The following is a 25,081-nucleotide window of genomic DNA, read 5'->3' as shown; positions in this document are numbered from 1 at the left end:
AGAATAATGCACTCCTCTCCTTCCTAAAATAGCTGATATCCTAATCCTTGAATCTGTGAGTATGTTATGTTACATGGCAAGGAGAGAAAGTAACATACCAACTGACCTTAAAGTAAAGATGTATCCTGGATTATCTGTGTGGCCCTATGTAATCAAAAGGGTTCTTAAATAGGGAAGAAGGAGGCAGAAGGCTCAGAACCTCAGAGAGCATCATGAAATAGGTTCCAGTGGCTGGTGCTGGCTGTAAAGGTGGTAGAAGGGACATATATTTACCGAGCACCTTCTGTGTTTCAGCCACTAAGCACTCACAATACAGTAAGCAAATAAAATGCATAGTCTCTGATTTTTCACAGTTTGCGTTCTAGTGTGTGTGTATAAGGCAAGGAGAGGTCAGAAAGTAAACAAACCGAAAATTATATAGAACAGTAACAAGTGCCAAAGTCAGAAAGGGGAAGAGGAGGGGGAGTGCGTGCGAGAGAGAAAGAAGTGTTAATTTTATACTTCCGGTGATCAGGATACCTTCTCGACTTTTGAGCGGGGACTAACAACAAATGGGGAGTCGTTATCAGACCACAGCGAAGCATGCAAGATCAGGGATTTCGTTTTCTAAATTCAACTCGCAGGGTATCAATTGCAAGATGTATGCGACTAAAGAAGTCAGACTAGCCCCTCTGAGCCTGCCTCCTAGTTGTAAACGGACAATACTACAAGCTTTTGTTATAAGAAAACGCTCAGCAAGGAAATTAACACAAAGTAAGCTCTACTAGGAATTCTAACCACGGGCTGAGACTGGAAAGTAAACTGTGGGAAAGCCCATCGGCCTTCTACCACGCGCACCGCCCCCCTGCCTGGAGAGCAGTCGGTGATTGGCTACTCCACCAGTCCGTCCCGCCCCCGCCCGGGCCCTCCAGCCCAGTCCCGGCCGGCCTTGCGCGGAGACAGGTTCCCAGGGGCTCGCCGAGGGGGCGGCCCCCGTGACGTTGAGGACGCGTTACGTCACGGTAGCGGAAGTCGCGGCCGCTGTTTTGAAATCAGACCGCCGGAGTCTTCCAAGCTCCTACCCTCGGCGAGGCCAGCAGCTGCCCAGGGTCAGCCGGCCACACTGACGCCTACTCTCCGGCCCTGCTGACCTGACCTCGCAGCCGGGCCATGTCCACCCCTCCGTTAGCGGCGTCGGGGATGGCGCCCGGCCCTTTCGCCGGGCCCCAGGCTCAGCAGGCCGCCCGGGAGGTCAACACGGCATCGCTCTGCCGGATCGGGCAGGAGACGGTCCAGGACATCGTGTACCGCACCATGGAGATCTTCCAGCTCCTGAGGAACATGCAGGTGGGAAGGAGGGCGTGCGTGGAGAAAGCAGGATGCTCCTGTGAGGGAAAGGGGTGCTGGCTTGGTCGCTACGTGGGTCCCCTGGGCGTCAGCGCGGCTGCCCTCTGCACACGTCAGTCATAGGGCTGCCCCATTTACATTGAGAAGTGTTCGCCAGTGACGTGTCTGTTCCCGAGAGTCTGCAGTGTAAAGATGGTGTTTTCCAGACCGGATTCCTGGAAGGTTGGAGCCATATTTTCTAGATTCGACCAGATTCTGTAGTTTCTAAGAAAACTCTTGTAAAACAGCTTTGTTTTGGTATCACTGACATATAGTAAAATGCATTTAGTTAAAATTTTGACATGTTTATACTTTTGAAACCATCATTCATCACTCCACAGCTTCCTCATGCCCCTTTGAAATGTTTACTTTTGGCCTTCTATGCACAGGCAATCTCTGGTTTGCGTTCTGGCACCATAAATTAGTTTTCATTTTCTAGAGTTTCATATAAATGGAATCATACACTATGTAATTTTTTTTTTTTTTTAAGTCTGGTCTCACTTTTAAGACTATCAATAAGCCAGTGAAATAAAATTCAAGGAGAATCCAAGAGAAGATATGAAATCTTTGGTAATTGTTTTAAAAATTAATAGATTAATATCTTAAATAATTAAGGTATGGATTAAATGATCTCTCAGAATTTAGCAAATATTTATTTTTAACCTGATGTATGCAAAGTACTGAAGTCGAATTAGTAGAGCTAATAGCTAATATTGGTCAAGTACTTTTCTTGGTCAGGTAAACTGTTAGAAGAACAGTTCTAAGAAGTATTTTTATCCCTATTTTACAGTTAAGGAAACTGAGTTTACCTTTTGCCATACATATATATTTTTTTAAGGTAGCCGAATGTATCAGTCTTTTAAGGTTCAATGTCTAAATTAGGAAGTCCTTCCCAACTCCAAAATCAGGAAAAATTCTGTTTTGTTTCAATTAAAACGTTGATCCACCTGGAATTTATCCTAGTATAAAGTGTTAGGCATGGCCCCAGCCTTACTTTTCCCAAAAGGTTGGTTGAATAATTCGTTTTCCTCCCACATTGATTTCAGATGCTACTTCATACAGATGAATCAGTTTCTGGATGCTGTGTTCCACTTGGCTGCCTTCTTTTATGTAGCAATGACAAACTTTCTTATATTTATTGAGACTCTATGAAGTGTTTACACTTATTTTTCAAAACTGCCCTGGCTATTCTTGCTTATTTTTTCACATGTACTTTAGAATAAGCTTATGAGTTCTGAGAAAAACCTGTTAGTGTTTTTATTCAGTTGACTTAACCTAGAGAGACTTTACATCCATATGATGTTCAGTCTTATTAACTAAGAACATGCAATATCCTTTTTTGTGTCCCTATGAAGTAAATTAAGTTTTCATCTTTATCTTGACATTTTTAAGTCAAATATTTTATCTGGAAATGTTATCTTTATTGTTGCTGTTGTAAATGGGGTCTTCTTCCTTCCTCATTTTCTTTTGTTTTTATATATGAAAGCAAAGCTATTGTTTTCTGTGTATTAATTGTGTATCCATCTTTCTTGACTTCCTTTATTGATAGTAGCACTTCATCATGTCATTTGTAAATAGTGATGATTATACCACATCCTTTTTAATGTTTCAGCTTTTTTTCTTCTCTAATTGCATTGGCCAGTGCCTCCATAAGTGTTCACTGATAGTATTAGTGGTCTTGGTAGACATCCTGTTCTGTTCCTGACTCTAGTGCAGATGCTTTTAACCTTCCCACATTAACCATGGTGTTAACTTTTTAACTGAGATAAATGTATTTTATCATGGTGAGGAATTTTTATTAAGAGTTTTGTATTTGTTTCAAGAATGGATGCTGAATTTAGTTGAATGCCTTTTTAGTGTCTGCAGGTATGACTATATATTTATTTATAGATATTCATCAGTATTCATGAGTGAGATGGTTATTGATGTGCTTGTTAGCTAAATATCTACATTATAATGTATACCAAGAGATCTTAGGTATTATTGTAACTCATATTCTGTGGTATAGGAAACTTGTCTCTTTTATGTTCACTGCTCCACCCCAGCTTCTAGAACAGTGCCTGACACATGAAAAGTATAAATTTTTTTAAAGTATTGTTCCCTTGAGAAGCTGGTGCTTTATATGAAAACTAATACCCAGACTTATTATACTCCTTAACATCACACAAAACAGAAAGCAGGGACCCTTTGAAACTCTTCTTTGATCTGTTAATGTTTGTGAAAGTTCATAAATCGAAAGGTCATCAGAAACCCTACATTGTATTGGGGGGAGAACTCTTTAACTTTAAACTCTTTTGATTAATTCTGTCTTTGGTATTTTACCACATTTCTTTGAGGTATCATCCTCAGAGTGTTTTAATACTTCAGAATTTCTAAAAATCCCAATAAAAATGGATTTCAAATAATTTCAGAAGATCTGTCTTCTTAACTTGTAAACCATAACATTACAGGAAATTTGGAAAAGAGAGAAAAGAAGAAAATGAATTATTAGGCCTATCTCCCTATTACATCTTTTATCAACTGTTACACCTTTAAATAACTATGTATAGGCCTTTCCAGTCTTTTTTTCTCCCATGTTTATGGTTTCACCTACATGTAACGCTAGTGTGTCTTGTTTTCTTTTTCCTCTAGACATTGTATTGAGCATTATTTTTCTTTTTGCATTCCTACCTCATCTGTTTAAAAAAGAAAAAAATGATGAACTGAGGTTTAGAAAGACTGGACTGATCTTCTAGCTGTTAGTAATTAGGGTCTTGGTTTTAAGCCACTTATAATGAAATTACCTCATTTACTATAAAACATGGTACAAATATTGTTAATTCTAATTTTAGGATGATTTCACAGGTCAAATTGTGGGAATAAAATACTGTAAAGATGTACAGAGAAAGGAAGATTTTGTTCCTGAGTTTCAGCACTGCACAAAGAGTGCATTTAGTTCTGAATAAGTAGTAGTTGATTTCATTTATCTGTGATTTTATCATTTCAGTATTATTTTTGGCTTCTTTTGATAAAAATCCCTGAATTAAAAATATATAAGCATCCAAGTCAGAGTTATGAACATAGCAGTCACTTGTAATAATTTATTCATGACTTTCAAGTACAGATTGATTTGTACCTGTATCTCCTGCTATTGATTTCTTTTTAAAGTAAAACCTTTGGTGGCAGATTTATGTTGTAATGCATGCCTTAACCATCAATTATCTTACCAGAGTTAAGGTATTTTCTTCTTTTTCTTCTGCTAAAAGTTCCTGATACTCACTTTTTTCTTCTTTTTCTTTAAATTGTATTTTGTTTTTAACCTCCTGGTTGAGTTCAGCAGCTTGCTGCCTTTATATAATAGTTTAGTATTATTAAAATTGTGCATTCTTTTTAAAGTTATAATACAAAGTTGTAATATAAATATAGTCAAAAATCAGAGGGGAAAGTATTTCAACTGGTTAGAGAGGCTTATCGCAGTCTTTTCTCGAGCTGCTTTGCAGCCCTACAACTAGCCAAGGAGCTAATTAATTAATGAGTGTGTTATTACTCTTAAATTCTTAAAACTGCACTTGATTTAACTGTGAGGAACAGTTTCTTTTATGCATTGCTTTAGAAATGCTTCTGTTTGCTAGCTTTACTTAAAAAAATCTTGATTTTCATTACTTTACATTTTCATTCTGTCTGAGAAGCTGCCAAATGGTGTCACTTATCATACTGGAACCTATCAAGACCGGTTAGCAAAGCTCCAGGATCACCTTCGCCAACTTTCCATCCTCTTCAGGAAGCTGAGATTGGTCTATGACAAATGCAATGAAAACTGCGGAGGGATGGATCCTATCCCAGTGGAGGCAAGTTCGGCGGAGGGAGGAGGAATGTGGGGTGTAAGGTTGTCTCCAGACGCCGGCAGGTTTTTCCTTTCTCTCTTTCTCCTACTTTCACAATATTTCCAGATTTTGTATTATATTGGTGTTTGACTAGAGAAGATGAAAATATTGTATGTGTATATATATATATACACACACACACATCCACACATATATACATTCACACACATATATAGAGAAGGAGAATTAGTACTATCTTTTCATGTTAATAACTTCTTGTAGACTTTAACATCCAGGATTATAGTGAGTTTTTGCTGTTGGGAGGAGAGGGTTGCCTGTGGCAATTTTTATACTTGTCAGTGTCTCCTTTTAATCAAATCAGTGCCTAATTTTTTTTATTAGGAGTTTTAATAGTACTGTAAAATACTTTAAAAATGGTTTTCATGTAAGTTCTTTACAGGTAAAAAGGTTATATTTTTATCACTATTAATTTAGATTAGCTTAGTGGAATCACTCTAGTTTTAAAATATATTTTTCAAATTTAATCTCAGGTCATAGATACATTTTAATTAATTAAGTATATGATATTTTTATAGCTGGCCCTTTCCTGTTGACAAGTTCTGTCTCTGCTGCCAGAGGTAGTTGGGGAGGTTTGGCTGTTCTCTCGTGACAAATGAAGAACAATTTCACATGATCAGTACTTTCTGTTTTGGGTGATCAGCACATAAGGAGTGAACAGAGAAAGAGTAAACTGCAATAGTGCCTGAGAATAAGTGGTCAAAGATGTGAAAGAAAGATAAGAAACATAGTTGACACTGACAGATGCTGCAGAGAAGTCAAGGAGAATAAGGAATGAGAACTGTCCAGCAGATTTTGCTAGAGGAAAATTGTTGGTATATTTGAAACAGTGAAATGGTAGCAACAAGAAGTCAGATCTCAGTGGGTTGAAGATTAAACAGGAAGCAAGGAACTGGAGGCAGCAAGTGGATATCCGTCTTATAAGAAGCTTAAATTAAAAATGAGAGAGGAGAGCAGTAGATGAAAGGAGGGATGGCACTGAGGATTTGGGGCTTTCTTCCTCCAAATGGGAAAGACCATTCGAGGTTTAGATGATAAAGGAAGGAAACAGTAGGGAGAAGTTGGATGGAATGAATAATGAAGACCAGGAGGGCAGAGGAATCTAGGCACAGCAGGAATGGAGACTAACTGTCTTCAGGAGGAAGGACCCCTCTGCTTGCATCAGGATAGGAGAGCAGAAAGGAATAAAGTAGTTGTGGATGTGGGCAAGTTTATATTTGTCCCACAAATTCAAAGTTTGATCAGACTGACTTCTGGTTGTACCAATTACTTGCCTCTAGCCTGTTCCTGCATTGGTAATGTAAGATGGTAGAGACTAGATGATTCCTGAAGTCTCTTGTCACGTCTGCAAGGGGCTGCATCAAATAAACTTCATCACAAACCATACATTTAATTATAATTCTGCTAGAAGCTTCATTTATTTGTAAATGTTTTCTCTTACAAAAAAATATTCTCCCAACTGAAAGACATAAGATACCTAGAAACCTATGTAGACATGGAGGTTCTTGATAGCAAGTAAATAACATTTGTACATTACACCTCCACGAAGTTCCTTTCTTCCTAGTATAGATGAAGGAAAACCTGTTCTCTCTCAATGGACTGTAAGTTTCCTTGGAGTAGGAGTCATAACTTATTTGTCACCATTTTTGCAGTGTCTCCTCACCTAGTATCTGGCAATTAAATATTTGCTAATTGAGTGAGTAGGATATTACTTAACTGCATGTGATGTCTCATACTATAAGGACTATTTTACAAAAGAAACCTGAAAACTATTGTAGAGAATGCACTGAAATGCCTGACTTCTAATGCTGTCATTTAGGCCATCATCTGAATTAAGATGCATTTTTATGTTCTTAAAAGAAAAGTAGAAAAATTGACCTTAATCAGATGAATTGCATTATCTATACCAGTATTACTGGAAATTGTGTGTCATATTTTTGACTTGTAACTTCTGTATGTCACTCCCAGCAACTTATTCCATATGTGGAAGAAGATGGCTCGAAGAATGACGATCGGGCTGGCCCACCTCGTTTTGCCAGTGAAGAGAGGCGAGAAATTGCTGAAGTAAATAAAGTGAGTTGTTAGTCTATGTATTTTATTGTTTCTGAATTATTGATACAAATTACAAGGAAGTCTTTGTAACTCAAAAACATAATGTGAATTACAGAACTACATGAAGTTGTGGCTGTGGCAAATTCAGCCTACATAGAATACAAGCCAGAACTCAAAGGGAGGCAGAAATTACCACCTGAACAGTCAGACGTGAGACCGCGGAATTCAGGCAACAGCACTCTTACAAAATCCTCAGAGGCGGCTCAGTCACAACCCATTTACGTTTTCCTTTTCTAGGCAGCATTGCAGCTCTCTAGCTTACAGCGTATCTGGAGCAGCAAATGATAAAAATTTACAAATAAGAAATATGAATGTCTCAACATCTGAGTAAGAAATTGACAGAGTTGTCAGAGCACCACCCTATCCCACTGTCCACTGCTCGAGTACTTAACTTGAATTTATTGCTGAATGGTTTCATAAGTCCAGAAGGTACTGTTCAGATAGTTCTCATGAAACAGAGAGAAATAAGAAGTGTTGTCAGTCCCTTCTGTGGTGGAAACGTGGCCCAGGCTTACTAGAACCTAACCAACACACTAAATATAACTACCAATTTCACTCTTTCACTTAAAAATACACACCCTGCCTCCTGCCCTCTCCTGAAATTCTTAATGCTAGTTAGTAGAATTTCATCGGGGTATTAACAATTAATCCACCACAGCCATAGAGGGTTTCTTGAGGTATGGGAGGATAATGCAGTTTACATATATAATATGTAATATCAGTAGATTAAATTGGAAAAAATGTTTTTCTCAAATCTAAAGGAGGTTTGATAGAATTCAGTTTTGTTGCTGTTTCAAAGAATGCTTAAAACTATTAAGATGTCTTTAAAAAAAAAAAAACCTTTTTATTTCAGATAAGTAACCAACATTTTTCATAGAGGTGTGAAATACAGGACTAGTCCTATTAAAAACAGGCATAAAATAAGATGCCTTACACCACTATGTTTAATATTGTTTTAGAAGTTATAGACAGTGAAACAGAAATAAACTTTAGGAAACAGGGTTTATAATGTTATGTATGGAACTGTTAAGTTTGTTAATCTTGTACATAACATCATAACTCAAGCTTCTTAACCTCAAAGAAACTCATTGATTAACAAGTAGAATTAGTAAGAGTTTGATAAAAGGACTTAATACAGGACTAATACCATTTACCTAGAATGCTATATACCAGTTAGATTAGGCTGAATACAAGACTGATGTCATTTTCTTACAATGCTATAAACCAATTAGACTATAAGATCCTGTTCACAGATGTAGAAGCAAATATTAAGTAGTTAGGAATTATCTTGATGATACATGTGGCTAAACTTACTAAGATACATAAAAGAAGTTTTGAATAATTGAAAGAACACATTAAGTTCTGTGTGGGCAATATTCTAAAAATGCCAGTCTCGATTATTTCCTAGGTTTAATGCAGTAACAATCTAAATCCAAATATGAATTCTCCTGGAAGTACACAAAAAGAGTGAGATTTCAGTGCAACACCAATCAAAAAACAAATCCAAATAAAATTCAAATTGGAATTATTTTTTCTTGAGAGCATACCAAAATATATATATTTTTAATTCTGATAAGAGTAATAAAACAGAACTCTTTGCTCCGAAAATTAAAACGTGATATGAAGCATATTACAAAAAAAAAATTAAGTGTGAAATACTGGCACAAGAATAGACAGGTTAGTAAAGTAATAGAAAAAAACCTGTCTTCCTATTGTATATGATAATTTAATATGACAGAAGAGGGATTGTGTGAAAAATTAGGCTTTAAAAATAGGAAATTTTGCAGAAAATTAAGCTAGCTTTTACATTATACCATGTGTCAAAATGAATTTCGGAGTTTACAATAAAACCTGCAAAACGAAATATTGGAAAATTAAAAGAAAAATGTATGTCAAAACTTAGGAGAAAAGAAAGAGGGATAGATTTTATAAAAGAAAATTTTTAGTTTTTTTTTTTAAGGAGAAATACAAATTAAGAAGACTGTTTCCAGCAAATTTGACAGTAGTGAGCATAAAGAATTTACAGCAGAGAATTGGTAGGGGATTAGGAACTTTAAATTTAGACCTTGAAGAATAAATGGTGTTTAGTCATCCAGAGATATGAGACATTCAGTTATTAAGAAGTGTTATATGTTTCTGTTGGTAATCTATGTATTAATTCACAATGGAGGCCTCCTATTATATTTCTCTGTAGTAAGGATATTATTTATAAAATGCAATGAAATGTATATATAAATAGACCACCACTGTAATGATAACTTTAAAAGTACCACATGTGACATAAATATAATTTGTTCTCTACTACATACGATTTTGTAATATTTTTGGGGAAAAAAAGCTTGTGTAAATTCAGAAGGTATAATTTTTTATAAATATATGTTTCATTTCACTTTTCATTTCTCTAAGTTCCCCTTTTTTCTAATACAATGGCTTAAAAAATAAACTGTTCTTCATTTTTTTGAAAGACTTTTCACATAATCAGAATATGGTGATACTCTGACAGTGTATAATCAAAAAACTTTTACTAGCTATTGACCTAGAATTTTGTGAATTTTCATGAAGGATACAATTGATACAAAGGATATGATATATAAAAGAATTTTTCTCCACATGAGGATGTAGCTCTCTTTACAGTCTCTCTCTGTCCTGGACCCACCTACATACTTCCTTTCCCCCAACCCTTCAATGCAGTTATGCCATAATTGGGATTTGATAAATATTCTGTGTTCATATTATTATAGCACATAAATACTGCTTATTGCTAAGCCACATAGTAAACTAACATTAACATTTCCTTGAACAATCTTTTTGTTTTCCTGGAGTTAATAATTAACTTCTGTATTTTAAAGAAATCTTGGTTAGTTCTTTATGCATCTGTGGCAGCACCTCAGTACTGTTTTCCATCTTCCCAGGGTCAGAATTATTAGACGACTTACAGATTCCTTTTCCCTCCCCCCAGAGTCGTCTGTTTTGCCAGGTCTGGACTGAAAGCTCTCTAGTCCTGCTGTTCAGCCACTGTCCCGAGCCTTTCCTTCACCTATTCTGTTGCTTTCACTATTTCCTCAATCTCCTGTCTTCCTCTTTCTTGCTTTATTTACTCCCTTCTTGGTAAGTTCAGTGGCTTCTTCAGAAGGAATGCAGGGAGTTAAGTTTTTAGTCTCCACTTATCTGTCCAGTTGATCATTTGGCTGGATATAAAATTCTATGTTGTAAATTCATTTCCCTCAGAAATTAGAAGGTATTCTTCCATAATCTTCTCATACAGGGTTTGGCAAACTTTAAAGGACCAGATAGTAAATATTTCAGGCTTTGTGAGATACACATGGTCCTTGCTGTGATGTAAAAACCATCCTCAACTCATGGGCCTTAACAAAGACAGGTCTTGTGCCACAGTTTGCCAACCCCTGTCTGTTCTGCTTTGTTGTCTTTGCAGATGGAGGCTCTAAAAGGTCTGGTGAGCATCTGATGCTTAAACGCATGAGCCTTTTATATTTGGGAGTGGGGCAGGAGAAAGCTAATCACAGGCTTTGTGAGTTAGCTTCATCAAAGCGAGGTTGGGAAGCAAGTTGGCCTTTGCTGAGGTTTTTTTTCTTTAGGGCTATTTAATTTTCTTCAGAAAAGAATCTTCCAGTGCCCTACATAGGGTGATATTCTCCTGTCCACTTGCCTTCTGCTGTGCTGCTGACACTGAAACCACAGCTGTTTTGGTTTAGTTTCACAGGAAACAAACCTCCTGTTCCCTGAAAGATGGGGCAGGACACAGGAGAGGGTGCTCAGTCACCTGTTGGTGAGGAGTGGGGGTGAGCACCTGGGACTCTCACTAGTCCCTGAAGCTATTTCCCTCCCATTTTCGTCCCTGGGCCTCAGATGGTGACTCTGCAATGTCACCCGTCTCCAGTTCTCCACGGAGGACTAGCTCTGTTCTCAGTGGCATCCTTCCTGCATCACTTGGGCTGTACAGTAGTTCCTCCCACATCATTTACTCCTCCCTTCTACTTTTCATCTTAAAATGCGCCACCTGGCATCTACTGTTGCCTCCATTCTGATCATTTTTCACATCACATGGATTTATAGCTTTTTCATTCCCCTCCTGCCATTTTATTAGGGTCTGAGAAAAAAGAAAAGATAAACACATGTATTCAGTCCACAGTGTTTATCTGTAACAGGTTTATTTCAGTACACAGAATAGACAGTATTTCTGAAGGTTTACCTATTTATGTAATAAAAGCCTGTATTTTAAATTCTGTGTTCCCATTTATGCTTCAGGCATTTGAGAACTCTTCAGTTTTGATCATACCATTTCAGTCTGCTGAATTTACTGTTGTATGTGCTTCTAACTTTGGGGTAAACCTTATTTTAGTTAACATAGTGTCAAACTGAAGATTACTACAAAGAGGAAATAATTCATTAAATGTTTTAAATTAAACTTTAAAGCTTAGCCCTGTATTTCTATGGGAATTAGTTTTTTAAAAGAGAATTTAGAGAGAAAGCATCCCCCCTTGAGGAGCAGGGGAAATACCTATTTGATGGGCCTCAGGGCTCTCTCTTACTTCCTGGCAATTGTTACAATAACTTGAAACAAAACTGGAGAACTAAGTGGTAAACAGAAGCAAAAAAAAAAAAAAAAAAAAAAAAAAACGAGAGAGGACTAAGATTCGGTTAACTCAAATTGAAATCCCTCTCAAAAAAAACAGAAGCAAATAAAGTTAATAGTTAAAAACTAAGCCAAATGGATTTTTGACCCAAAGAGGTTTTTAATTCATTCCTTAAATAAAACATAAATGTGAATTGAATATAATACATATTCTGACTGTTAACCAAGTTATCTTGTATAATCAGTGCTACTAATGTATTTTATTCTTTTCCCCCAACTTTTTCCAATTTTGTACCTCCCTCTAGAAAGTAAGATTAAAATATACTTGAAAAATTTTAAAACACTGAGTAAGCTCATGATCAATTAATATATTTTTCTGCCTTAATGGCACACACACCTGAGTGTTTCTGTGGGAAATGTTTAATAGCTACCTTCAGATGGTAAAATGTTGGCCTAATCTAATTTCATAATCACATAGATGCTATTAAAAATAGTCTAAATTCGTTGATTTAATTTTTTCAGCTACACTTGACCCTTGAACAACAGGTGTTCTGTGAATCCACTTAAATGCTGTTTTTTTCCAATAAAATACTACAGTACTACACAATTCACAGTTAACTCAATCTGTGGATGCAGAATGATGGAAACAGAGGGCTGACTGTGGGACTGAAGCACCCCTGGATTTTGGTACCACGGCAGGTCCTGGAGCCAGTCCCCCGCATTGTTCAAGGGTTAGCTGTATATCATTGTGTACTTGAAATTGGACAGAACAACATAATTGATGGTGTGTTTACTATTTAATCTATATGGTCTGTCTGATTTCTAACAACATCTATAACATTAATGCCTAACAAAAAGCCATGAGACTTTGGGGCATGAAATTTGTAATCAGTATGTGATGGAAATCATCAGATGACAGAACTAGATGCATAGTTTAATAGTCATATTTTTGGCTTTTTAAAATACTTTATTTTCTCTTCGTATGTCCTGGAATTCATAAGCCCTAATACTCAAGTAAAAGATGAACACTTGTTTGAGACTGTGTTTTAAGGCTGCAGAATGAGTTCTATTTTGCTTAAAACTATTCTGTTGATGGTAAAGTGAAATTCAGAGATATGTGGGTGGTTTTTACAGAGTTGATATAAAATTGAGTCCATGCATTTTGAAATTAAAGTATTTCTGACCACCTGTCACAGCCTTTGTATGAATATTAAATTACATGTATGACTTAGCATAAACATTTTTTAAGTATCTACTCTACTTACACATTCACCTGTTAACATAACAAATTAGGCACAGCTGATGGATTTTGATAATCGCGCTGTCAACCTCTGTTAAAATCAATCAGTAGCAAGACTGTATATATTAAATCCTGTATCATGCCATGAAAATTTATTTACAATTTAGCCACTAATAAGCATAACTGTCACCTTGGCTGTTGATATGTTCATGATGTGTTTTGGCTCTAGCTATTTTACTTATATGCTAATTTTTAAATTTAAAACTGTGTGGACTCTTTGAGACAAACTATCCAAATGCCTTATGTCATACTTTAGAAAATTTTTACTATTCCCTAGAGTTGAATATTATTTTGAAAATATCCCACATTTTCCAATGATGCAACCATTGTGGGAGCCTTCTATAACCTCTGTTTTGATGTTGATTTGAAAGTCTCATACTTTAACCACTCAAGAAGATAATTTTATTACTTCTAGTTGCTCCTTAATTTATACTGCAAATGTAATCCCTAAGCTTGTTTCACCAGACTTGGCCTTTCTTTTTTTGAATGGTCTTCAACTGTTTCAAAAACTGAAACCCCTCCTCTTCTTCCCCGTGGGCACAGATTCATCACCACTGAAACTGCTTAAGAGATGCCATCCCACACATTTGCCCAGTTAGTCTTTTTTGTTGTTGCAGTTTAACTCGTATTTCTCCTGTGTCAGGAATTGTTCTGGGTCCCGCTTACCCACCAACAAGCCTAAATTTATGCTCCTTCCACTCTTGGCTCACCATCTTTTCTAGACCCCAGTCAAAAGTGTTCTCCTTGTTTTCTCACTTTACCAGCTGGGGATCCACAGCATCTGATATGTTTCCTCCACCATATGCCTTAACCAGATTATAGTCTATTTTGGGGCATTATCTTCCTCCTACTTGATGCTGAATTTCTTCAAGGCAAGGACCATTTCTTACTCATTTTAATTCCCTTACAATGCCTAACCCAGAGCCAGGCACCTCACATACCCTCAGTAAATATTTATGGAACAAAATGTATTACACGCTCAGAATTCTATTCCAAAGGGAAGTTTTGAAATTTTTAAAAAGGCCATATTCAAGATACATCAGAAAGTACTAATTCAAATAAATTTTTTTTTTTAAAATCAACTTATATTCTTGCTGTTCCTTTTAGTCTTAATCAGTTGTTCTTCTCCACATCCCTCCCCAAAAAATTAGAATTGAGCAGGGAATCATGGTCACTGAAGTCTCTCATGGCTTAGGCAGGTGATGGCTCAGTAGAAGAGGGCAGCTGACTTTTGAACCATTTTGAAGCCATGAATTAGTTTCCTGAACTAAAGCTACTGGTTTTCATTACACGTGTCTGTGTAACTGATTGTGATCTTACATGCGGGTGTAGAGTTGAACTGGCAAGGGCCTAGTAGCTTATATAATCCCATTTCCTAGACAAGAAAAGTGAGGATAAGGAGCTTGTCTAAAATCACATAGCAAGTTAGAGGCAAAGTTAGACCTGAGGTTTCCAGCCTCCCAGCACAGCACATTTACTCTCATATTCCTCTTCTGCTGCTACCCTTTGTTGCTGGCAGAAGGGTCAAGTTTCCTGCTCTCTAGGATGACAAAGACTTTATGGGCTTGGTACTGGTCATTCAGTCATTCGTCACCTCACCCAGTTATCTGGGTCCATTTGGTTAGGTAATATTTACAATTGCTTAAAAAACTACCACATACTTATGACAAAAGAACTTAGAAGATGGGCCATGTGAGAACTGAACAAGGAGACCGAGTACCTAAAATGCTACCTGATAGTCTCTTTCTCCCCAGTACTATGTTAGCTTTATGGCTCTGTGTACTGAACACACACCCTGAGTACTGTCTGGTCATGTTTCATCTGACTGTGTTGTGTTAATCCTTTTTTCAAATATGAATTAAATTTAATTAATATTAAACATTAAAGTCTCTGCAAATTGCTTTCCTGTTTTCCAATAAGAATTTCTTCATTCTCCCTTTTAGTTTCTTACCTCCCGTTACCTCTCTAACTCTAGACAGAGGTAATATGAGTAACTGACTTATTTAATCTTATTTTTTATTTCATTGAAGAGCAAACTAAGATTTTTAGGTCTCTTTATAAAGAACATGTACTGCTTTATCTGGAGGTATTTTAATATAGTATCTTTAAAATTAGCTGATTCAATACATTATTTCCCAATGTAATGTTTCCAAAGGTTACTTAATAGTAATGATTATCATAATAACTAGCAAAAACACTTTGACTAGAAAGTCTCTATTTTTACCTTGTTTTACCTAAGCAGACATTGGATTTGAAGAAAGTATATTTGTAAACTGTGGTCTAGTAAAAACCCAGACCTAGAGATGCAGAGACACCAGCCATGCGCACTCAGGGCCTCCAGCAGGCCTTAGCTGTGAAGATCCTCTTGGGGCTGTGCCACCTTGTCTTCAGTTTCCAGAATCAGACACAGGTCGCACTACATGCTGTGCTCCGTGACTTCTGCCACATGTTTGAAAGACCAGTTGCATCATGCGTTGCGTTTTTATTATATTCTATATTCTGTATTGATGGTTTATGTTCTGTGCCTACTGGTAACATTGGTTGAATGCTTGCTTATATGCCACGTACAGTTCTAACACTTTACATGAATCAAATCTTTTAATCCTCATAATAACTAAACCTACCTCATAAGAGTTGTTATCCCCATATTTCTGACATGGAAACTGAGGCACAGAGAGGGTAAGTAACTTGGCCAACATCATATATTTAGTTGGTGAAGGAGCTGAGTATAAACCCAGAGAATCTGGCTCTAGGGTTTGTGCTCTTAATCATTACATTATGCGGTGTTTCGGAAAACCTATGTACTTAGGTTTTATGACAATGAAATATTTAGCTTATTTTCTTTGGTGGTAGAAGTGGAGGGGTAAGAGGGGTGGGGGCTGGAGCCACAGGCTTCCTTGGTCTGAACTGGAATTCATTAAGCCTTTTAGTGAGTATCTGTGGCCAGAAAAAGATTGAGACCTTCTGCCTTAAGGAAGTATTTGTAAAGCTTAATTTCTGTCTGGATCATTAGCATTCTAACTTATGACACTTTAATCTTCTAACTTCATGGTCTATATTTCACGAAACATTTTTGATAAATTCTTTTGTTTCTACAGAAACTCAAACAGAAGAATCAACAGCTGAAGCAAATTATGGATCAATTACGAAATCTCATCTGGGATATAAATGCCATGTTAGCAATGAGGAACTAAACTGATATTTAAATTTCCGGCTTTACACATGTTACACCATTTTTTTCCCCTCGAGTATTTTTTTTTTCCTTTGAAGGAGATTATTTATCTGCTGTTATTCTAGTCACTAGAATTAAAGTTCCTATTTTTTACATTGTGGTTTTACATTAAAGTATTCACTGGGGATTTTTTTTAAGCTATTGATTCTGTGAAAGATTATTGTAATAAACTTTGGTAGGGTTTATTTTTGGTTAATTTTCATGAATAATTCTTTTTTAAAAACAAGTTTTATAAATTTATAAATTTGATCAGTGGTTGTTCTGTTCATTTCATTACCCTTTTAGGGAAAAAGTTTTAAACATTTTTGCAGATGAAAATATCAAGTACAGTCAATCAGTGGTACAAATTAGAATTAAACATGTAAATTACCATTTCAGCTTAATTTTTTAAATTTAGTTTGAGTCTCAAACAATTTAAAATGAGAAAACAGGTACCTTGTATACTGCTTTAAGTAGATGAAAATTAAAATTACTTTTATTGTGTTTTCAATTGTTTGGTCTGAATTGGAATGATCTGCCTCTAAAAGGAGAGAAAAATAATTTGAAGATGGCACAAACTAAAATAACAGTATGTGCTTACTTGCTAACCTACTTTTGGTCAAGAAGCTATCCCCTATCTGATTTTTCAGATATATCCTAAAGTAATCTCAAGCACATTTTGGAAACAGTGAATTTTTCAGAGTTTAAATGATATGGCTCCATATGACAAGTGCTTTTGTAGACTAGCAGTCAGTCTACAGTAATAAGTCCTTTGTAGTCTGCCTACAGGAGGAGCTGGTCTCTCAGATTATAAATAATGTATCCTCAAGTAAGAGAGTCGGGTTCTTCTCAGAAAGGACTTTTTCCAGCCTGATCCAGAAGCCCCCCTGCCTTCTGGCCTGGATTTGACTCAGGCTATTTGACTTCTCTTGGATATGGATTCTCTGGAGGGTACCAGCTTCCTCTGGGGAGGGGACCTGGGTGGTTGAGGATGAGAGTAAGGAAGATGTTTACTTTTCATTGTATACCCTTTCGTACCTTTGGAATTTTATAGCATGTGCAAATATGGCCTATTCAAAAAATAGGTAAAATTTCTTTTTTAGTTACACAGATTCTCACCTATAACAAGTGGCAGAAGCATAAGAAGACAAGCCAAACCACGGGGGCAGCTTTAGACCCTCTAAGTGTACATTCATCAGAGCAAGTTCTCCTGAGCAAGCCCAGTGTTAGTTGAGTAGGGGGTTGTTTCTGCCCACAGTGGGAAGCATAGCAGTTATAAAGCAGAAGGTACAAGTTAGTGGAGCTATGACAAGAAGAATTAGGACCAATAATTCAGTCTACCCCAGTAGTCTGCAGCATCTAAGGGTATTATAGTTCACTTAGCCTATCACCTGTTGTGCATGTAGGGTTTTTAACAGGTGTTCAATGTATGAGTCTTTGCATGGTAGACTGAAGAGCCAGAAAGGCAATTCAATCATGATGTGTGATCTTGGGCAAGGACATCTCAGTATTCTTGACGGTAAAATAATATGTGGGATTAGGCGAGCTTATATTCTGTGTTAGAATTTTGGCTGCAAATGTTTGAAACCCAATTCCAAATGGCTTAAGCCAAAAAGGGAATTTATTAGTTTCTGTAGCAAGAAAGGATGCTTGAGAAGAGCTCACAGAGGCAAAGAAAAACTACAAAAACCAAGGCTTCAAGGATTAGAATCAAGATTTAACGCCCCAGGATTCTCTTTGCCCACCCCTAATTTTCACTCTATCTTTGCTCCATTCTCTCTTACTGCAGACAGGCTTTTTCCAAATGGAAGGAAAGATGGTCTTCCACTGGCTTGCTTTTTTGTCTTTTCGGTACCCTGACCACAGAAGCTTGGCCACTTCTCCTCTTGCTCTAAATGGACCCTGATTAGCTCAGCTCGGGTCATACCACCAACCTTCGGACAAACTGTTGTGTGAGTGGGTACTATGATTAGATTCATCCAGTTTATAAGCCCATCTCTGTGGCCAGGAATTGGATGTGGGAGTCATGGAAAAGTTACTGAGCAAGGAATAAATACTAGGGAAAAAAAGCACCAATCAGAAAAGTTTGTAAGAAAAACATAAAACATTGGCAACCACAGTCTACTGATGTTCTTCCTTGGTTTTAATACTATCTTAGATAATACGAGTTATTCAACTCTCAAAAACCCAAGAAAAGTTCAGAGAAAACTAAATGCATCATTGACTATCTTGAGAAAATTGTTAATTTTATTTTTTTCTGAATTTGTGGACTTCTGTGTTGACATTTTTCTTTGCAGCTGTTTTTTTGGCGGCTGTTTCAATTAACTGCAACGTGATCTTATTAGGTCTTGGTTAGTGTTGCATAGGTTAAAGCAGAGATGGGAAAGAGCGAAGAAAAAAATAAAATGAAAGCTCCAGCATCCTGCTAATGAAATTATCTTTAAAATGATTTAGAAACCTAAGGCCCTGATCATTCAGACATTAGCCCCATTGGCATCATTACAAGCCAAAATGTGTTAACTTGACATTTTGATATAGTTCCAGTTTGAGTAATTCATTTTCTTTCCGTAAATTCCCAAGGAAGCTTAAGTTAGATACAGGAATCTTTCAGCCTTAAACTAAAATGTATGCTTTGTCCTAAAGCTAAAAACCTTTGTTATCCTGAGTGTTCTTAAATTTGTCCAACTGGATGCCTTAACATTTTTTCCTATTCTTTTAAAACATTTGTGGACCAAGGACTGATTTTTTTAAGCCTAAATTGAAAGATATTCCAGATATATATATATATATACACATTTTTTAACATGGTAGCAATCTTGAATTGTCTCATATCTTTTTAACTTAAAGAAGTAGAGTTAATATATTTAAGTTTATATTTTTACATTGGGTTGAATTGTACACTAAATGTATTTACATTAATAAATGTATGAATGTACTGATGATTTATGCATTCTTCTCCCCAATTTTTACTGTTTACAATATGTAATTTGGATTCAAAAAACAGCTCAAAACTTACAAAGAAAACCTGTATTTTCTCTGTACTTTGAGGTCTTATTCTTCTATGACACAGGATCACCAGATCAAGTGGCACGCTCCTGGTTAGAACAACCTTAACCTCTTTTTGAGGCAGTACCTCTTCAAGTTTAGGGAGCACAGAAATCAACTTGAGTGCACTTTTAAAAATGCAGATTTTGGATTTAGCGCAAATTTACTGAAACAGAATCTCTTAAGGTAGGGTCTAAAAGTCTGCATATTTAATAACAAGTTTTCCAGGAGATCTGTCACTGATGCTGAAAAAATATTTTTCTATGCAGTTTAGTGATAGTCATTATGAGTATTTTAACATGAAAAACTGTTCAAAAATAGCAGTATTGATACAAAATGTTTTATGACATCTTAGAGTTCTAGCCTTTTGAGTACTGAAAAATAATACTCCATATGAGCAGTTCTCAGCCTTGGCTGAGCACTGCAGTCATCTGGGGAAACAGTAAAGTCCTCTGTGCTGCAGCCACACAACAGGCCAATGAAGTCCACATTCTGGGGTGGGATCCAGGCACCCATGTGTTTTAAAGCTTCCCAGGTGATTCCAGTCTGCAGCCAAGGTAAGAACCACTGCTGTATGTAGATTTATAGGCATGGAAAGCATCTTGAGGGACGGATTTTTCCAGTAATAGTTGAGTACTTAGAGCAAAGATCTTCAAGAGGACAAAATCCTAACTCACCTATACACAAATGTAAAGATACTTGACTAACTCTACACTCTTGGGTGGCAGGCAAAGAGCCCTCCTCTCGTCATCCACAATCAGATACCCCTTAGGGAAAATAAAAGAGAAAACACCATACAGTAAACAACTTCTAGAGGCAAAGGAAAAGGGGACTGATGCGTCACCTTCCATCCTTCTAGGTCATAATAATCCAAGACATTAAAAAAGGCTGGGTGAAGTCAAAAGGAAGATGACATTTCTACTTGTTCCCTGCTCCATGCTGAATGCAGCCAGGTCTTGTTTTACACTGGTAAGATAACTAGCCTGGATTTATAATTTACTCATCTAACACCTGTTTGTTGATCACCTACAGATTCTAGGCACCAGGTTAGGAGCTGGGTATACTAAGATGGAAAGGATCCTTTGCTCCAAGGTTACGGAACACAAGCTAGAAGACATGCCATACACACAAACTCTAGGCTTGGCAGGGGATTTCTCCACATGCACAAATTGGCTGCTCACCATCCAACCAACCCAAAGAACCAATGATCTGTTTTTATTAGCGCAGATCACAGAGCTCAAGTGAGAGGTCTCCTTCCCAGGGGAGTCCACACCTAAAGAATATCTCTGTGGTTAAGAAGTTATGGCTAGGAATGCTCAGACCTGTAACGATCTAAATATACAAGAAGGCAATGCTATAAAAATGTTCAGGTCCGGAAATGAGAATGTAGCACAGCTTTAATTGCCGTGAGGTGAGGGAAATAGCTTTCAAAACAGCTTTGGGAGGAGGAGGAAGAAATTTGTACAAGGCTCAGTACTTAAAATCTACAGATGGCATCGCTAAGAAATAAATCAATTAAAGAATGCAAAGTGTAAACAGAAACATAAATGTGAATTAAAACCATACAAACTTGAAGTTATATATGAAGTAAGTATTTTAACCACTGGTACTAAAATTTTAAATTGAATTCTGTGATGAGACAGAAAACTGGTATAATTGCCTGAGTAAAAGGGTGGTTTGAGAATTACAGCTGGTGAGGAAAAAATAAATGTGTTTCTGTTTTCGATAGACAGTAAAAAGCAAGACGGATGAACAAAAAGGGCTTGCCAAGGTACCAACAATAGTCCAGGTGAGAAATAACTAAAGCATAAAACAGAGTTGTAGCAAGTTTATTTGCTCGCCCATCGTGATGGATTCCTACACGCTGCTTGTATGCCAGGCTGTAGCAATGCAGTCTGTTGGCCGAGTGAGGTCAGAGAGTTTGGGGCAATTCCTGGAGCTGCTAGCCTCTCTGTTCTGAACTTTTTTTTTTCTCCTGAACCCTCTGAAGGATTTCTGTACAAGTATTGGGTTATTCACTTGTTTACAAGACTCTCTGCATTTGTCGGGAAGGAGGATGGGAGTTGACAGGAAAGGGTCTTCTCCTTCCAGATGGTGAGAGAAGTATCTCGGCTCCTAGAGAATTCTCACCCTATGAGGCTGAGTCCTGAACAGTGGAGAGAGTGGGGACCCAGAGATAAAATCTCTGCATCCCAGCTCTGCTGCTTACCAGCTGGACCCTTGGGCAAATTTTTCAGCTTATGTTTTGGTTTCCCCTTCTGTAAAAGGGACAAATAGTATGTTCTCTTATGGATTTTACTTTTAAACAGCTCTTAAAACTGGAAAGTTTATGTTTACAAGAGCTAAATACTTAAAATCTACCACTGCCTCACCTAACAATCAACTTTGTCAATTACAAGGATGACATGAGATGAGGGTTTAGTTTGGTGCCCCCACAGAGAGGGGAAAGGAATGCATAGATGTCAGATATCATTATCTTTGCTTGGAGTTCAGTCCAAAATAAAGATGGGAGGATAAATTCATCATCATTTACTTCCTCCGCCCTACAACCAGGTCTTCCTCCAACTGCCTCCAACAAAGCAGCACTAAAGTTTCCCCACACTCAGTGGAAAATTTAAATCTCAATTAGATGCACTGCCGTTTTAATTTTCTCTGTCAGCAAAGCCCTACCTCCTCAGCCTACCCTGAGCTTGTTCCATCCCATGTGTTTCCTTCCATCACTTCTGTCCAGTCAGCCTCCAATTTCTAGCTACGTTTTATTCTAAACGCTAACCTCCCAGAGACACACCCAGGCAGCTCCAATGGCTGCCCTTCAGGAGGCTCCACTTCTAGTTTACCGATGTCTCATGGTGGCGAATCCAGGGTTAGCCTCCTCCTGAACTGGATGCCCTGGCCTCCCTTCCTCCCATCTGGTTAAATTCTTAGCAATCCTTCAAGCTCATCTGAAACCCACTAGAGGCCCTAACATCTTTCCACACTGACTGCCAATATCTCTGAGCTCTGTGAACTCATGGGTCAATCATAACCCCACCTTCTGCTCTTATGTTTCCGCTTCATGTATGGGCTCTGTCTGTCCAGGCAGATGGAAAGCTCCCTGGGATTCAAATTAATTTCCCCCCTTCCTGCACCCAACACAATGCTATGACCACATACAATCAATTAACAGGAGTCAAGCTTGCTTGAATCAAAATACATTTTAGGCCATAAGTTCTCACTGATTAGGAAATGAACTTTGTATTTTGTACATTGCCTTAAGCAGTTGTTTCTTTTTTTTTTTATTACACTTGATGCAAGAAACAATACTTTTGTGGTCAAAGTAATTTCTATATTAATGAATAAATATATATATTAATGAAAGTGTTACAGAAACGACAGGCCAGCCAAGAAACAAGCACCACTCGGAGGGTTGGAGTAGTCAGATGTATTACACCAGTGCGCTCAGAGGGGCTTCTGCTCCGAAGCTCTGAGCACCTCCAAGACGTGCGCATGAGGTTTTATAGGTAAAGTGCAAGCTTGGGATATTCGGCCAATAGGCATGGAACAGCTTTAGCAGCATCATTATCACAAAAGTGGAGGCAGGGAGGCAGCAAACCAACATTCCAAAGCCAGATATATCTCTCTGAAAATCCAGCTGGCTAGCAAAAAACATGAACAGCAAACCAACACTAATTAACTTAGATTTACGAGTTAGTCCAGCAGAACTCAGATCAGTATTCCAATACTTAGATTTGTAAGTTATCTTGTTAGCCCAGCCCAGCTTTTCCTTCACAAAAGCACTGTTATTAATGATTGATACCCATAAAATTAAAGACAAGCCAAAAATCTTAGAATAAGCTTCTACATTATGATTTCAAGAGCAGTTCAAACTCATTTACTGAGGCCCTTCTATGACAGTCAGTATATAGAGTAATATTTTACATACATTAAGTCACTATGTCATTAAAACAATCATACAAGAAAGACATTAATATTCCCTTTCTACAGATCAAGAAAAGAAAGGGGGTGAGGACTGAAAGCAAAGAATACATTTTTCCTTGGAGAATTAATCACAGAGAATCAACAAAAATAAAAGATTTTGTGTGCCAGGCCTTGATCTACAGGTAATAATCCACTTAGTCTGCACAACTTCATCAATTAGGATCTATTTAATTAATTCTCCCACTTAACAGACCAGGAAGCCGAAGCCCAGAGAAGTTAAATCACTGGCCCCAGGCCACTCAGCTAGGAAGTAGCTGAACTGGATTCAAATCTCAGTCTGGCTCTGAAGTCCTCATCCTTAACTAGTATATGGATTACAAGACATGGACATAATATGTGTGTGGTATTAAAATCTGAATGCCTCTGGAAGACCTAGATCTTGAACTCATCTTAGCCATCAGCTGAACCCTTACAGACAGACAGACAGACAGACACACACACACACACACACACAATGTGATAATATGCCTACAGCCCTTAGCATGGGCCTGGTTTATACAAGCACTTGGTAAACGCCAAGCACTGCCACCCCTGTGTTCCCTCCTGGTGGAATGGAATGACCAGTCCCTAGTACAGAACAATGGAATCTTGCTTGCTGTCCCAGAAGTAGATGCAGAATCCTTAATCTCATTTTCTTCTTCTGCTGTTCTGTAAAAGACTATTTGAACAAGCAGGTCAGGGAAGGGAAAAGGAATGTAGTATCTGAAAAAACAGAGCTAATATCATCCCCCTTTATATTTCCTGCCCCCAGATACCTTCGCACTTTCTTTCATCTATTTTCCTTATCTCTAGTTATACTTGCACAGAAGCCACTGGGAAAACTCAAGGCATTTCACCATAAGAAGAATCCAAATGCATCTAGCAAATCAGAGTAATACTTTGGCTGAACATAGCACTCCACTCTGTGCAGCCTGTTAGCTAAAAATTCAGTAAGACCTGTGTTCCAAGCGCGCTCTGCAGGGTTTGAAATGCTCTCTCTCACAAGCCATGGTTGGTTACAGAGTACAAAAGCTGGCTGAGAAGGGGCTGTACTTCCTGGTAGGGGTGGACTGCCTTTAGCCAGGGCAGTGATTTCTGGAAGAAATTGCTAAAGAAAGAGCAGCAGCTCAGTGGACAAGGACAGCTGACTTGTGATGGGGCTTGCAGGCCACAGGGCATTCAAGGTGAATGGTTCATTTCGAACATCAACAAGGAGGGACTTTTCCTGGCACGTAATAGGCACTCAATAAATACTTCTTGAATGAATGACTCATAAGAAGATTATAAAGAATTTATGAAAGTAATATGCAACACTTACTAACATCTGTGCCAAGCAGTTTATACCCACTGCCTCACCTAATCCTTACAGACACTGCTATGAGGTGGGTTTCATTAAAACCCACATTTTACAAATGAGGAGACTGAGGTGAAATAGCTTGCCTAGGGGACATTCAGATAATCTTAGACTGAAACGTATGCTCATAAGAACCATAAGTGGCTTCACTGCCACTCTTGAAGGAGTAACTCTGATTAAGTATGTTCCAGAATGTTCTAGAAAGTAAGTACAGCTCCTCTTTGGCTTAGGATGGGGTTATGTCCCAGATGAGCCCACCACA

At 37.6% G+C, this 25,081-nt stretch overlaps 1 protein-coding gene across 1 annotated transcript; it reads left to right on the top strand.

Moving 5' to 3' along the window:
- The first annotated feature begins 990 nt into the window (after positions 1-990).
- On the top strand, positions 991-16,974 carry MED30 (mediator complex subunit 30). Its single transcript, XM_006186468.2, has 4 exons — positions 991-1,326; positions 5,034-5,192; positions 7,215-7,319; positions 16,351-16,974. The coding sequence occupies exons 1-4, from the start codon at positions 1,150-1,152 to the stop codon at positions 16,444-16,446; spliced, it is 537 nt and encodes a 178-aa protein (XP_006186530.1). The 5' UTR covers positions 991-1,149; the 3' UTR covers positions 16,447-16,974.
- The last annotated feature ends 8,107 nt before the right edge of the window (positions 16,975-25,081 follow it).

This window comes from Camelus ferus, chromosome 25 (genome assembly GCF_009834535.1).
Source record: "Camelus ferus isolate YT-003-E chromosome 25, BCGSAC_Cfer_1.0, whole genome shotgun sequence".
Lineage (NCBI taxonomy): Eukaryota > Metazoa > Chordata > Mammalia > Artiodactyla > Camelidae > Camelus > Camelus ferus.
Note: the sequence above shows the minus strand (reverse complement) of the source record. Positions and strands in the feature narration are given on the sequence as shown.